The sequence below is a fragment of the Schistocerca serialis genome, chromosome 2 (genome assembly GCF_023864345.2).
Source record: "Schistocerca serialis cubense isolate TAMUIC-IGC-003099 chromosome 2, iqSchSeri2.2, whole genome shotgun sequence".
Taxonomy (NCBI): Eukaryota; Metazoa; Arthropoda; class Insecta; order Orthoptera; family Acrididae; genus Schistocerca; species Schistocerca serialis.
The window spans coordinates 376,202,170-376,214,957 of NC_064639.1; the positions used below are offsets into that span (position 1 = coordinate 376,202,170).

A 12,788-nucleotide genomic window follows, 5' to 3' on the forward strand; every position below is an offset into this window, starting at 1 on the left:
TTTTGTCAAAAATAATTTTATTTTATGTAAAAATTCTCTTTTCTATAACAACGAAAATAATCACACACACACACACACACACACACACACACACACACACACACACTCTCTCTCTCTCTCTCTCTCTCTCTCTCTCTCTCTCTCTCTCGCTCTCTCTCTCTCTCTCGCTCTCTCTCTCTCTCTCTCTGTAGTGCTTCGAGAATTTTGGAGTAAATTCTAGAACCACTCGACCTTCCACTGTTTCGAACACCTGATATTTTAGAGGTGAGTGGGAGAAATGAATATGCCCTAAATCGCCTCACCTATTTGTATGTGCAGGTCAAAAAAGAGTTATGAGAAAAAGATGGACCCGGTAGCCAAACGGCGGCAGACAAGTATCTGCTATACAGCCCACAGAGTTTCCGTGCACGGGTTCAGAAGAGCAAGAAAAGTTTATGTAGCATTCTGTGCTCTTTAGCGTCTGTGTTAATTGTAAAAAGACTAATGAACAATTGAATAGAGATTTCTATGTTCATTCATGTACTGGACTTGCTTGAGACTAGAAACTTTTGATTACTTCATGTCTTGGCCATGAACGAAGCAAGACACATGTTTGCTATTTGAATATGTGTAAATGAGTCTAATGTTAAAGGAATAAGTTAGCTTGCAGAAGTTATCATCTGTGAAAGTTGAAAATATAAAGTGATTGAACTGAAAAGTATTCTACAAGTACTGAAATTATTTCAAGAACAGAGAAGTAGTTTAATAAATTCCTTTAATCAGCCATAGTCTTCAGAGGAGGAGCTTTTGGGGAGATCGACATTGCTGACTACAAAGAGAAGAGGATCGGCTACACACAACACGCAAGTTAACCGATTTGAGAGACATGTGAGCCTGCAACTCAATACCACATTGTCTCTTGTCATCCAAAAAACTTTAGAACATGGCGACCCAAGTGCAGGACCTGAAGAAAAAGGGAATTTCAAGACAGAAACAGGAAGAAAATATTAGGTGCTGCCATAGCAATCAGGCCTAACAAGATATGAGAACTATTTCCAGTAATTGTATTAGTCCAATAAACCAATGGAAGAAAGCTGTGAGTGCAACACAGTAAAAGACTTGAGAAAGTAGCAGCAGAAAAAAAACCAGAGAGAAGACCTCAACTTTTCAACTAAGAAGATTGGGTGTGGACAGTAAGCAGTTTTCACACATGTACATCGCACTGACACCGACACAGCAACCAGCCACCGATGCCGACTGCATCAGCTACTGCTCACCGGTGCTGACTCCACGTCTGCTTGCCGACGAAAACACTGAAACCAACATTCGACGCTGCCAACGCCAGTGCTGTCCACCGATGTTGATTACATATCTACTAACCAACACAGCTTTTACTCCACGGGGGTGAGCAAAAAACAATAACTGTTTGGTAAAGTAGAAGGAACTGTTGAATGTTAAACTGTTAGTGTAGTTATTGTACTCTGTGGTGAATTTTCTTTTAGATGATTACTAGGTCTAAAATCAATAAAGCATCAAGAACAGCAACTAGCAGAACCAGCCATGGCTATGACAGTGAATAAGGAAATGCCAGACTGGGCTGAAGTAGCAAATTTAATCAAAGAACTAAGTCTAAAGTTAGACTCAGTAAGAACAGAGTCAAATGCTCAAATTACTACTCTAAGTAAAAATTTAAATGCTCAAAATGCTTCCTTGAGAGATGAATGCAGTGTGAATTTAAGTGAAAAACTAGAAGCACAAAGTGTAACTTTAAGTGAAAAGTTAGATGCACAGAGTGCTAATTTAAGTAGAGAAATAGACACAGTGAATATTCAAGTAAATAATCAATTGGACGTTGAGAATAGGACTTTAGGATTGTTAAGTGCAAAAGTAGATGAACAAAATAAGGAATTTAGCCAATTGCATGAACGTATGGGAAATTTGAAGACCGCATTTGATATTTTAACCACTACAGTGGAAAATTTTAATATAGATTTGAAAGGTGAATTAAGTAGCTTTTTAAGTAGTCACGTCAATCAGCTGTTCACTGACTTTAGTCAGAAACAGAGTAACCAATTTCAGGATTTGGCAAAGAAACTAGAATTTGATGATGAAGATAAATGTAACGGTGTAGAGTCTGAACTGAGCGAAAAACTATGATCATTTCAAAGTGTATGTAATGTTACATTTGATGCTGTAAAACAAAGGTTACACACTTTAAGGGAAAATGTTGTAAAGTAGGACAAACTAATTTCTACAGTCCAATCGCAAATTGCAGGTGTCGACACTAGAGTTGATACCATGGAAAGGAATTTTAAAGAGAAACTAGCCACTTAAGACATAATAAGTATCAGTAATCTGGAGGAACAAGTCGAAGAGATGATAGACAGAAAAGTTGCTACAAGAGTGACCTCCGACAACGTTTCTTCAAATTTAGCTTCAGAACTTCATGATACTAAGAGAGGCATAGATAATTTATGGAAAGAATTCAAACTTATCTAGGATAGAATAGAAAACAGAATAACTTTACTTGATGTTGTGTGATTGTTTTACTGTTGGGAGACTTTCACACAAAATTTAACGAGAAGTACTGGTTTGCACTTGCTCAAGTGAGCTTAATATATGATCCATGGGATCTGGATGGAGTCACATCAGTCTCCCAGGGACGTTAACGTTCTGTGTTAAGGAGTGGAGTGACAATCATCGGATCCCTAGTTGTTTTCGGTGTTTCTTCTGTACTATTTTTCCTGCACCGAATTCCTTTCAAATCTTAAACTATTCAGTAATCTATTCTTGATTTCTTAAACTATCCTGTAATTTTAGTATGTAGGAAACCGTATATGACTACAAGATTGAGACCAATTTAAGAGAATCACATGTGAACAATGATCACTAGACCTGAAGTGAAACGAATAGAATGTTATATTAGTGGAAAGTATAATATGATGATATTTTTTAAACTGAGTGATGTCGAGACGACATAAACTGAATAGAGGATTTTATGTGTGTATAAAAGAATAGTATAAACTGAATGACTAAACAACTATATTATTATAGTGTATAATTTTCTATTTTTATAGAACTTTTTATACCTGTTATGAGACATGAAGTGGATGGGAGGGTTTGTATTAGTGGAAGGGTTTCCTGTCTTTGGGGCTATCTTCTTTCTCTTCTTCAATCTTAGCAACCACTTCTACTTTTTCCTTTCTTACTTCTCATCTGAGTACTGGTCTATCTTTCCCTCTTTCCATATGCATATACTTCTATCACTGAAGTCCTCCTTATTTTATATAGTTTCCAATAACTTTCAACTTATTTCATGCAAGTAGACTGAAGAATCAGGCTAAACAAACACACTTCCACATACACACACCATAACACGAATACGCAAACAATGAAAGTACAGATTAAAAGGATGTGAGAACCGTCAAGTGTTGTAGGGGGAAAGAATGTGCACATGGAGAAATATGCACTTAAGGTTGATTATTGTGATGGTTCTATATCACCTAGTTACTTGGAAAAACTATCATGTCGATATTTATTAATATGTATATATAGGAAATACATTGCCTAGTTACTTGTAAAACCTATGATGTAGCTATTTATTAATATGTATAAAAAGGAAATATATCTATAAAAACAATGACAATTCTATATCACAAAGGTACATAAGGATATAAAAACTATGATAATTTTACATTGAATATACCTAAGTAGGAAGCGTGAATAAGGAAAGAGAACATAAGCCAGAGAGGTCCGTCTAACAAATATTATGATGACTTGTAGGATAGTGGGACTCTTATAACCTAAGTAAGCATAGTATATATTGAATAATGTATGTAGGCATGAAGCAGATACTGGAAACGTAGAAGTGGATGAGTACGGGAGGACTCTAGGGTATAAGAGAGAAGTATGAAAAAGTGAGCGTGAAGTGTGAAGTAGATTTTAATTTTACCAGGTAATATTTAATTATAGTGTACACAAAGGTGTATTGTAGGGCAATGAACCATGAGGCCTACTCAAGAAGGATAGGGGGGGGGGGGGGGGCACCCAGCAAGTACTGGACAAAAAGGGCAGATAGGCAGGCCTAAGAAAGGCTGACCTGTACTGTGTGGACAGGGGCACCAAGAAGGGGACTGCACACACACACACACACACACACACACACACACACACACACACACAAAAACCACAACTTGTGCAAGCTATCGGACACAGTGACTCCTCCTTCCAGCAGAAGAGTTGAAGGGGAAGGAAGAAGGGTGAAGGAAAAGGACTGGAGAGGTTTAGGAAAAGGCATACAATACTGAAAAGTGGCCCAGAACCCCAGCTAAAGGGAGACTTACCAGACAAGATCAGAAGGAAAGATTGATTGTTGGTGACTGCACCGGATGAGAGCTGAAAACTTGAGAGCTTAAAGATGGAAGACAGGGTAATATGCGAGGCAGATATTACTGCTTAAACACCGTGCATGAGCTAATGAGAGTGAAAAGAGAAGTGGACTGTATGTAACAGAGGTGGGAGGGGGGACAGCAAAAAATAGACAGGTCACAAAATGAAAGATGTAGAAAACTAAAATTGAGTGAAGAAAGGAGTAGTTACTGAGAAGAAATGCTGAGATGGAAGGAATTAATGCAAATTAAGGCCAGGTGGGTGGCAAGAACCAAGGACATGTTGTAGCATTAGTTCCCACCAGCAGAGACATGAGAAACTGGTGTCTGGAAGAAGAATCCAGATGGCACATGTAATGAAACAGGCACTGATGTCATGACTGTCATTCTCTGCAACAGGATAGTGTGTGTTGCTGGTATACACCCTCTGCCTATGCCCATTCATCCTACCTGATAATTTGATGGTAGTCATCCCAATGTAAAAGGCTGAACAGTGTTTACATAACAGCTGATATATGGCTCTCCCTTTGATAGTATATGTTTTGCCAGTTACAGGACTGTTATAGGTGGTGGTAGGAGGGTGCATAGGGCAAGTATTGCAGTGGGGACAACCGCAGGGGTACGAGCCATAGGGTAGGGAGATGGGTGCAGAGGAGGATTAGGGTCTAACAAGGATATTGCAGGGATTGGGAGGGCAATTAGAAGCTATTCTAGGTAGGTGGGCAAAATCTCAGACAAAATGGATCTCTTTTCAAGGGCATTATTTTAGGAAGTCATGGCCTTGTCGAAGTAGGTGATTAATACATTCAAGGCCAGGATAAGTGGTGTGCTCTGAAGTTGTTTTTTGAAGGGATCAGCAGTGACAGGATTGGATGTGATGGCCCAGGAAATCTGCTTTTGCACTAGGCTTCGACAAGGCCATGACTTCTTACAATCATGCCCTGAAATGAGATCCATTCTGTCTGAGATTTTACCCACCACAACTAGAATAACTTTTAGTTGCCCTCCCACTCTCTGCAATATCCTTGTCAGACCCTATGATCATTCTGCACCCACCTCCCTACCCTATGGCTCCTACCGCTGTGACCAACCCCGCTGCAAGACCTGGCCTTTGTGCCCTCCTACCACCATCTATAACAGCCCTGTAACTGGCAAAACATATACTACCAGAGGGAGAGCCCCTTGAAATGACACTTCATATACTAGCTGTTATGGAAACACTATTCGAGCTTTTACATCGCCATGACTGCCACCCAGTTGTCAGTCAGGCTGAATGGGCATAGGCAGGGGGTGTATACTGGCAACACATAATATCCTGTTGCAGAGCATGCTCTACAACTTGATAATCATGACCTCAGTTTCTAAGCACTCCACAGGTGGGAACTAGTGCTACAACATGTCCTTGGTTCTTGCCAGCCACATGGCCTTAATTGGTGTTAATTCCTCCTATCTCTTCATTTCCTCACAGTAACTACTCCTTTCTTCATTTCATTTGTTTTCTACATCTATCATTTTGTGACCTGTTTATTTTTCACTATCCCCCCCCCCCCCCCTCCAAACTCTGTTGCATACAATGTACTTAGCTTTTCATTCTTGTTAACTCGTGCTCGATGTTTAAGCAGTAATATCTGTCTTGAATATTACCCTGTTTCCCACCTTTCAGCTCTCAGGTTTTCAAATCTCATATGGTGAAGTCCCCAGCAATCATTCTTTCCTTCTTGTCCCATCTGATAAGTCTCCCCTGACCCAGGGTTCCGTGTGACTTTTACGAACTGTACCTCCTTTCCTAAATCTACAGTTTTTATTTTTATCTATCCAATTACATTCAATTCTCTCTCTGCATTATTTCAGAGAGCAATAATATCTTAAGCAGCTGAGTACAGGCTGATTTATGAATTTCATGTACTCTGTATGCAGTTCTCTCTCTCCAGGTTTGCATCATTATATCATTGTTTTCTCTCCACTGTTCTTGAGCTTCATCAAAGTTTTATTTATCCTGTTCCTGTGAAAAATCAGTGGTTGAAACACGTGTTTGTGTTCAGCTCTTCATTTGTTGGGTCCAGGTTTTTAATTTGGGCTGTAATTTGTAAAGCAGTATACTAAACGTAAGACAGAGAAAGGGGGAACTACATTAATTGTACATTTCACCACTGACATTCAGTCGATGAGGCACCTAGTTACACTGCCGCAGTGCGTCACAACATGAGTACCCGCAGATCACAGCTATGGAAATTTACCTGCCTTGTATTATTCATAAATCGACTTAACTGTAGCAGTAACATTGGCATACTTATACGAGGCAGCCTGATACAAGTTGAGAATGACTTAAAATAAAATTAGTTATAACAACAAAGCATGCCTAGTTTATTCCATATACAACTCGGAGTATTGAGATGTTAGTACTGTAAGAGCTTCTTGAGTCTGACTCACTGTCAGTCATTGTCTTTTGTTTGCCTCAATTAAATACAACTGTAAGAATGGTTATTTATTAATAAAAGATCAGTTTCTGCCTTTACCACCACAAAAATATTTTTCCAGTCCTTTGAAACTCTGAATCACTGCTTGATCCTCTTACTCTGTAAAGAGTTGTGGTGCTTCCATTGCTTTAGAGATAGAAGTGTTTTGAATGAGAAATAGGGCCTATACTTTAAAACCAAAGCAATCATTTAACCAGTGCTGGTCAGGGAGGAAGAAGCTTTCTGTAGTTTGTAGCACCACTTCTACAGAATTCATTTATACCCTTGGCAATGTATAATTGCTAACACTATGCACGAATCTAACCACTCACTAAAAGATTATAATGATGCATAATAATGCCTCTGTAAAGCCATGCCTTAAATAAGATAGTAAAATAGTAACATACTTACGAATGATGGGAAGAAAAGAGCATTCTTAAAATCTTTCATTTGCACTGACAAAATGAATGTCCCAAAAAATAAAATAATAGACATCAGGAAAACATCAGGCACATGCTGAGGTGGGTAGCACCCATCTCCACTAAGTGTTCCATTTATTGCCTGGGAAATAGAAACAAAGAAGGATTTGCTAAGTTTGAACACAAGTCAACTATAAAACTTCAATACGAGCGGATGCTGAAAAGTAATGCCTCCAAATTTTTTATGTGAAAACTCTTAAAGATTTTTAAATGAAACAAATGATATTAACCTTGTACATCTTTGTTCATCATGTCTACACATTTATTTCTCAACATAGTGATCCCGGCAATGTACACGTTTTTCACAAAGAGAGACTCTTTTGCTGACACCGTAACTATAGAATTTTTGACTCTGTTGCTGGAACCAGAACCTTACCTCTGCTTGTACCACTTCATTACAACTGAAGTGAAGTCCTCAAAGCAGTTCATTACATTTGGGAACAGATGAAAATCAGATGGGGACAAGTTGGGACTATATGGAGGATAATTGATGACAGTGAACGAAAAATGTCATAGCACTCTTGTGTGGTCTTGCAATGTCATGCTGAAGAAGAGGGTGAACCAGATGTGGACAAACTCTTCAAATTCGAAATTTGAAAACAGCATGCTATTTCTCAAACATCAACATAATTATGTTACACACCACCATGTTACATGCCACAATTCAGATGCCTCTAGTGGCAGAGGACTGCTGATATGTAGATATGAAGAATAGAGATTTAAAATATTAATACCATTTGTTTTTGTTAAAAAGCTTTATGGGTTTTCACAAAAAAGTTCAGATGGTTTTCTTTTCAGCATGCCCTCATATTTTGATGTGATAATGATTACATTTAGAGCTTCGGATATTGTGTTTAACATTACTTGAAATATAAAGCAGTGTGAAAGAAGTGATAAGATGAAATAAGTTAACATCTTTGTTAAAAACTCACTTCCCCACTCAAATACGCTCTTATGCATGGTAACAGAAACACTATAATGAAAATGATAGTTGTTACTCACCATATAGTGGAGGTGCTGAGTCGCAGAAGGGCACAACAAAAGACACTCGCACAATTAGCTTTCAGCCAACAAGGCCTTTGTCAAAATTAGACAACACACACACACACACACACACACACACACACACACACACACGACCACAGCCTCTGGCAGTTGGACTTTTTGTTGTGCCTTTCTGCGACTCAACATCTCTGCTATATGGTGAGTAGCAACTATCCTTTTCATTATATTGTTACATTTCATCCTGGTTTTTCCATTTTTGATTCTGTAACAGAAACATTCATATCAGAGCAGTGCCTAACACAATACATTATAAAATTATGATTGGAATGATTGAAATTATACTAAAATTCCTCTCCTGCATTTATAAGGGATACCAGAAAACAACAAATTATTGGCACAAACTTGACTTAGCATTAGTTGCAAAGAAAATCCAAAGAGGGAAGGCATATTTGTATTTTTCAAAATACCAAATATATTCAGTTAATGTATGGTAAGACTGAGCTGTTCAAGCTATAAAAGCATGCATGAGCACCCATGCACCAACACACACACACACACACACACACACACACACACACACAAAATATCTTACAACTACAGATTAGACATTCACTGAACAAAGTATATAAGGAAATTTGATGAAATTACTCTTTAAACCATTAACAGAAGTGGTCCTGAAGCAAAAACAATGCCTTGGACAGCTTCCCACTATACTTCATTTTGACAGTCTCCTGTGACCTTGTCAGGAGATTTTGATCTTAAGCTCCTGTGAAGATTTGCCCCCTTGCGAACATCACAGGATCACTTTGCCAGTAGTTGGTTGGGTCTTCCCATTTTTTGGCAGTGGTGACTCTGCATGTTCCTTTTGCTTAATTAGATCCTTTGTCTTAGGGCCCATAGTTATAAGCTGAGCACTGATCCATGGTGATTATGCAGTTCCGGAATTACAACTTCTTGTTATTTGCATGTGCGTGTGCGTGAGAGAGAGAGAGAGAGAGAGAGAGAGAGAGAGAGAGAGAGAGAGAGAGCTGATAACGGATTTATCTGAAAGCTGATATTTTCCAACAGCCTACTTTTAAATATGCCCGTCTGTTGCTACGAGCCTCCTGTCAATGGTGAGTATCAGCATGACTTGTTTCACATCATTATTTAATTTTCTATTGTTTGAATAAAACACATAAAATGTTGCAATATAATAATGTAAAATAGAAGTTCCTTTTTACATCAAGGCTAGGTACATGCCTTTAACACAGCTCCCAAGAATTGCAATTTAGAGAAATACATCGTTTGAAAAGTATTTGTCCAAAAATATGCAAAGTACTTGTGTCATGTAATTGATTTAAGAGCCATATTAGCAACTAATTCTCACAAATTTGACCATGTCAATTTAAATTATATAAAATCAATGTGTGCACTCACTGTTACTGGTATTTCACTTAGCATTACAACTGTGACCACAGGTATCTAAACTATGGATGTGAGTGTGTGTAAATGTTGCAAATGCTATTTATATTGGTCATTTCCATCTACATTTGGGAAAGGTTAATCTTTCTGTTATTTTTTATCTTTGTGGAAGGTCGTTTCCTTTCTGCCTAGCCTTACTCAGCTTCTTGTAGTTAGCTGGCTCTCAGTGTGGGTTCACAGTCTGTGTCAGATTTGGTGTTGTCAACAGGTACAATCAGGCTCTGAAAGGGCATCTTTAGCTGGCACAAATATTTTCTGCAGCAGTTCAAGCCACAAACACTTTCAAATAGGCTAGCAACCGACAAGTATTCTGTCTTAAACAAAGCTTGTAGTTTTCCAGAATTTCTTATCAGTTTTAAGACTTAGTTTTCATGATGTTTGATTCTCTGAAAGTTAACTGAGAAATTTGTAAACTGACAAGGACTGTCTTCAGTATTACAAAAAATATGGACTGATGAAAGAAATATATAAAATGAGGAAATCTTTGAATCAAATCCAGATCACAATGAATACAAAGAACTATAGCATGTTCTCAGATATACAATAAAAAAGGCAATAGGAAGGGGTGATGTAAATCATGATCTGATAAAATACTCTTCAGTAGGTTTTAAAACAAACTACCTTAGAGTTCTGAATCTTTGCTGGATCAGGAAGGAAATACAAAAAGAATGGAAGATGCCTTGGTTCGGAACTTGTTTGGGATGGCCATGTTCCAGGTATTTGGATTTACTGTCATCAACGCAGCTCACCTTGGGTATGATCAGGTACCGTATTCTCAATTGGAAACACTGTGTGAGGAGTTTTTGGACTTTTTTTGGAAAGTATGCTACCAATTTTTCTGCTCATATTTCTTTGAAATTCACAGCTTGGCCTTGTTTAATTGACTGTGCCTGTCCAGGGTTGCATTAATGATCTGAATAATATTGTTGTCCTGGGCTTCTCCACAGCTGACCACTTGAAAAAATTGTGCACTTTGTTTTCTGCCTTACAGTCTGCAAGGTTACGTTGTAACTTCACAAAATCTCAGTTTTTTCACCCTTCTATTGTTTATTTGGGATTTGAGGTCTCGCATGTTCTGTTTTGCCCTTTGCCAGACATCTCCACTATTATGTCTATGTCTTGCCCCTCATTCGTGAAGGAGCTACAGGCCTTCCTAGGCGAGATAGCCTACTACCACAAATTCCTGCCTGGAGCAGCCACATTGGCCCATCTATGGCATGCCTTGTTGCATAAAAATGTACTTTTTTTCTGGAGCCTGGATTTTGAATGCGGTTTTCAAATATTGAAATCCAAACTACTCTCAGACTCTTGTTTAACTACGGTCTCTCTGCACCAGCACATAGTTCTGGTAACTGATGCCTCACAGTACAGCCTCAGTATGTTCTAATGCACTGAAATGCCGATGGCTCTGAAAGACCTGTTGCTTTCACCTCTAAATCTCTCACTCCACCTGAGCAGTGTTACTAGTGTTACTCTCAGCTGGAAAAATAAGTTCCTGTCATAGCCTTTGCTCTCTGGGAATTTTTTTTGCTCCAAGTTTCACCTTATTACTGACAATAAACCCTTGGTTTCCTTGTTCCTTGTTTAACCCTCACACTTCCTTACCTGACAAGGCAGCACATTGCCTACAATCTGGGTGCTGTTCTTGTCTTGCTACAATTATGAAATCCTTTTGTGACCTATGTCTAAATATGCCACAGCGAACACCTTGTCCTGCCTTTCTGTGGGTCCTGATCCCACCCTTGATCATGAAGGATTGCTTTGCTTGGACCTCAATACTGAAATGCAGGCTGTGGTCGAAGGTTTCCCCAATTATGAGCTCATGCATAGCAGCTGCCATTGCTGCTGACCCGGTTCTCCTCCAGGTGGTTCGGTTTGTTCAACAAGGCTGACCAGATAAACTGCCCAGTTGGGTTTTGGACCCTTGGCACAACTATTTTTCCTTATGGTATCACCTCTCTGGTTTAGGAGGTGTTTTGTTGTTGCCCACGGAAGACCTCTCACTGGAGTAGTTATTACCACCGAACCATGTGCGACATTCTATGCCTTCTTCACCAGCGCTCCCATCATGGCATTCATCATGCTGTGGCTCTGCCATTCCATCCTCAATCAAATGCAAGTCAGAACAACTACTGTATACGTTCAAGTCCAAAATGAAAAAGTTTGTTGTGAATTCCTTGCCAGATGAAGCCCTTCTCCATATTCTGAACACCTATCACTTCGTGCCCATGGGGGAGTGCAGCCTGGCTGAGTTGCTTTACAGCCGGCAGCCAAGCATGCTTCCCCACATTCTGTAGCCTAGGCTGCATCTACCACTGTCAGGTTCGTTCAACCAATATGCAACAGGATTGCCGAAGAGGGTGCAAGGGTTTGTTGCCAGCCCAAGTGGATACCAGCCATTGTTGTCTGCTATCGTAGATGCTGTCTTTGAGATGTCCTTGCAGTTGAAGGGCTGGTGGTGTGCCACTTTGGTCAGTTGCACACTAGCTCAACACCAAAAGCTACTGGTTCACGAGTGTGGCTCCTGTCACCACAGCCCGTTCCACCTCCGTCCACCTAGAGCCCATCTTCACCTGCTATAAAGGTGTCCCTGTTCCACTGGCTGCCCCCTCCACATGCGGCGCCCTGAGTTTCTAGCTTCCTGGCGCAGGACCCCAGACTGCCTCTGGCCTCGGGCCCATTGCCACAACCAGCTGTTCTGGTTGGACCGCCTCCACCAGGCACCTCGCTGTCATTGCCTCAGTCATCATCGTTGGTGGGTCCAGCCCCATCTCCTCTGCACTTGACCTGCCTGCTGATGATGGTGCAGAGATGATGATTGCATCCCCCTCTCCAGTGCTGTCGTCAGGCAACATGGGGACCCACCATCAGTGGGCATGCACGTGTTCCTCTGTATTCTGGCCCTGTGATCTAGTGCCTGCCCAGCACATCAACCCGCCCCCTACATTGGTATTATCTGACATGGCTCCAGAGCTGATAAATGTGTCTCTTGTTGGGCCGCAGATTTCTCCTTCATA

At 39.9% G+C, this 12,788-nt stretch overlaps 1 protein-coding gene across 9 annotated transcripts in view; it reads right to left on the bottom strand.

The window, feature by feature from the left end:
• Nucleotides 1-12,788, bottom strand: part of LOC126457194 (sodium bicarbonate cotransporter 3) — a 989,834-nt gene that overhangs the window by 156,662 nt on the left and 820,384 nt on the right. For all 9 annotated transcript variants that reach the window (XR_007585444.1, XM_050093289.1, XM_050093286.1 and 6 more), the window contains one exon: nt 7,235-7,384. Coding sequence is in view for 8 of the 9 variants with exons in the window: in XM_050093289.1 (XP_049949246.1) it covers nt 7,235-7,384 (150 nt within the window). In the remaining variant the exon portion in view is untranslated. The remainder of the gene's footprint in view (nt 1-7,234; nt 7,385-12,788) is intronic.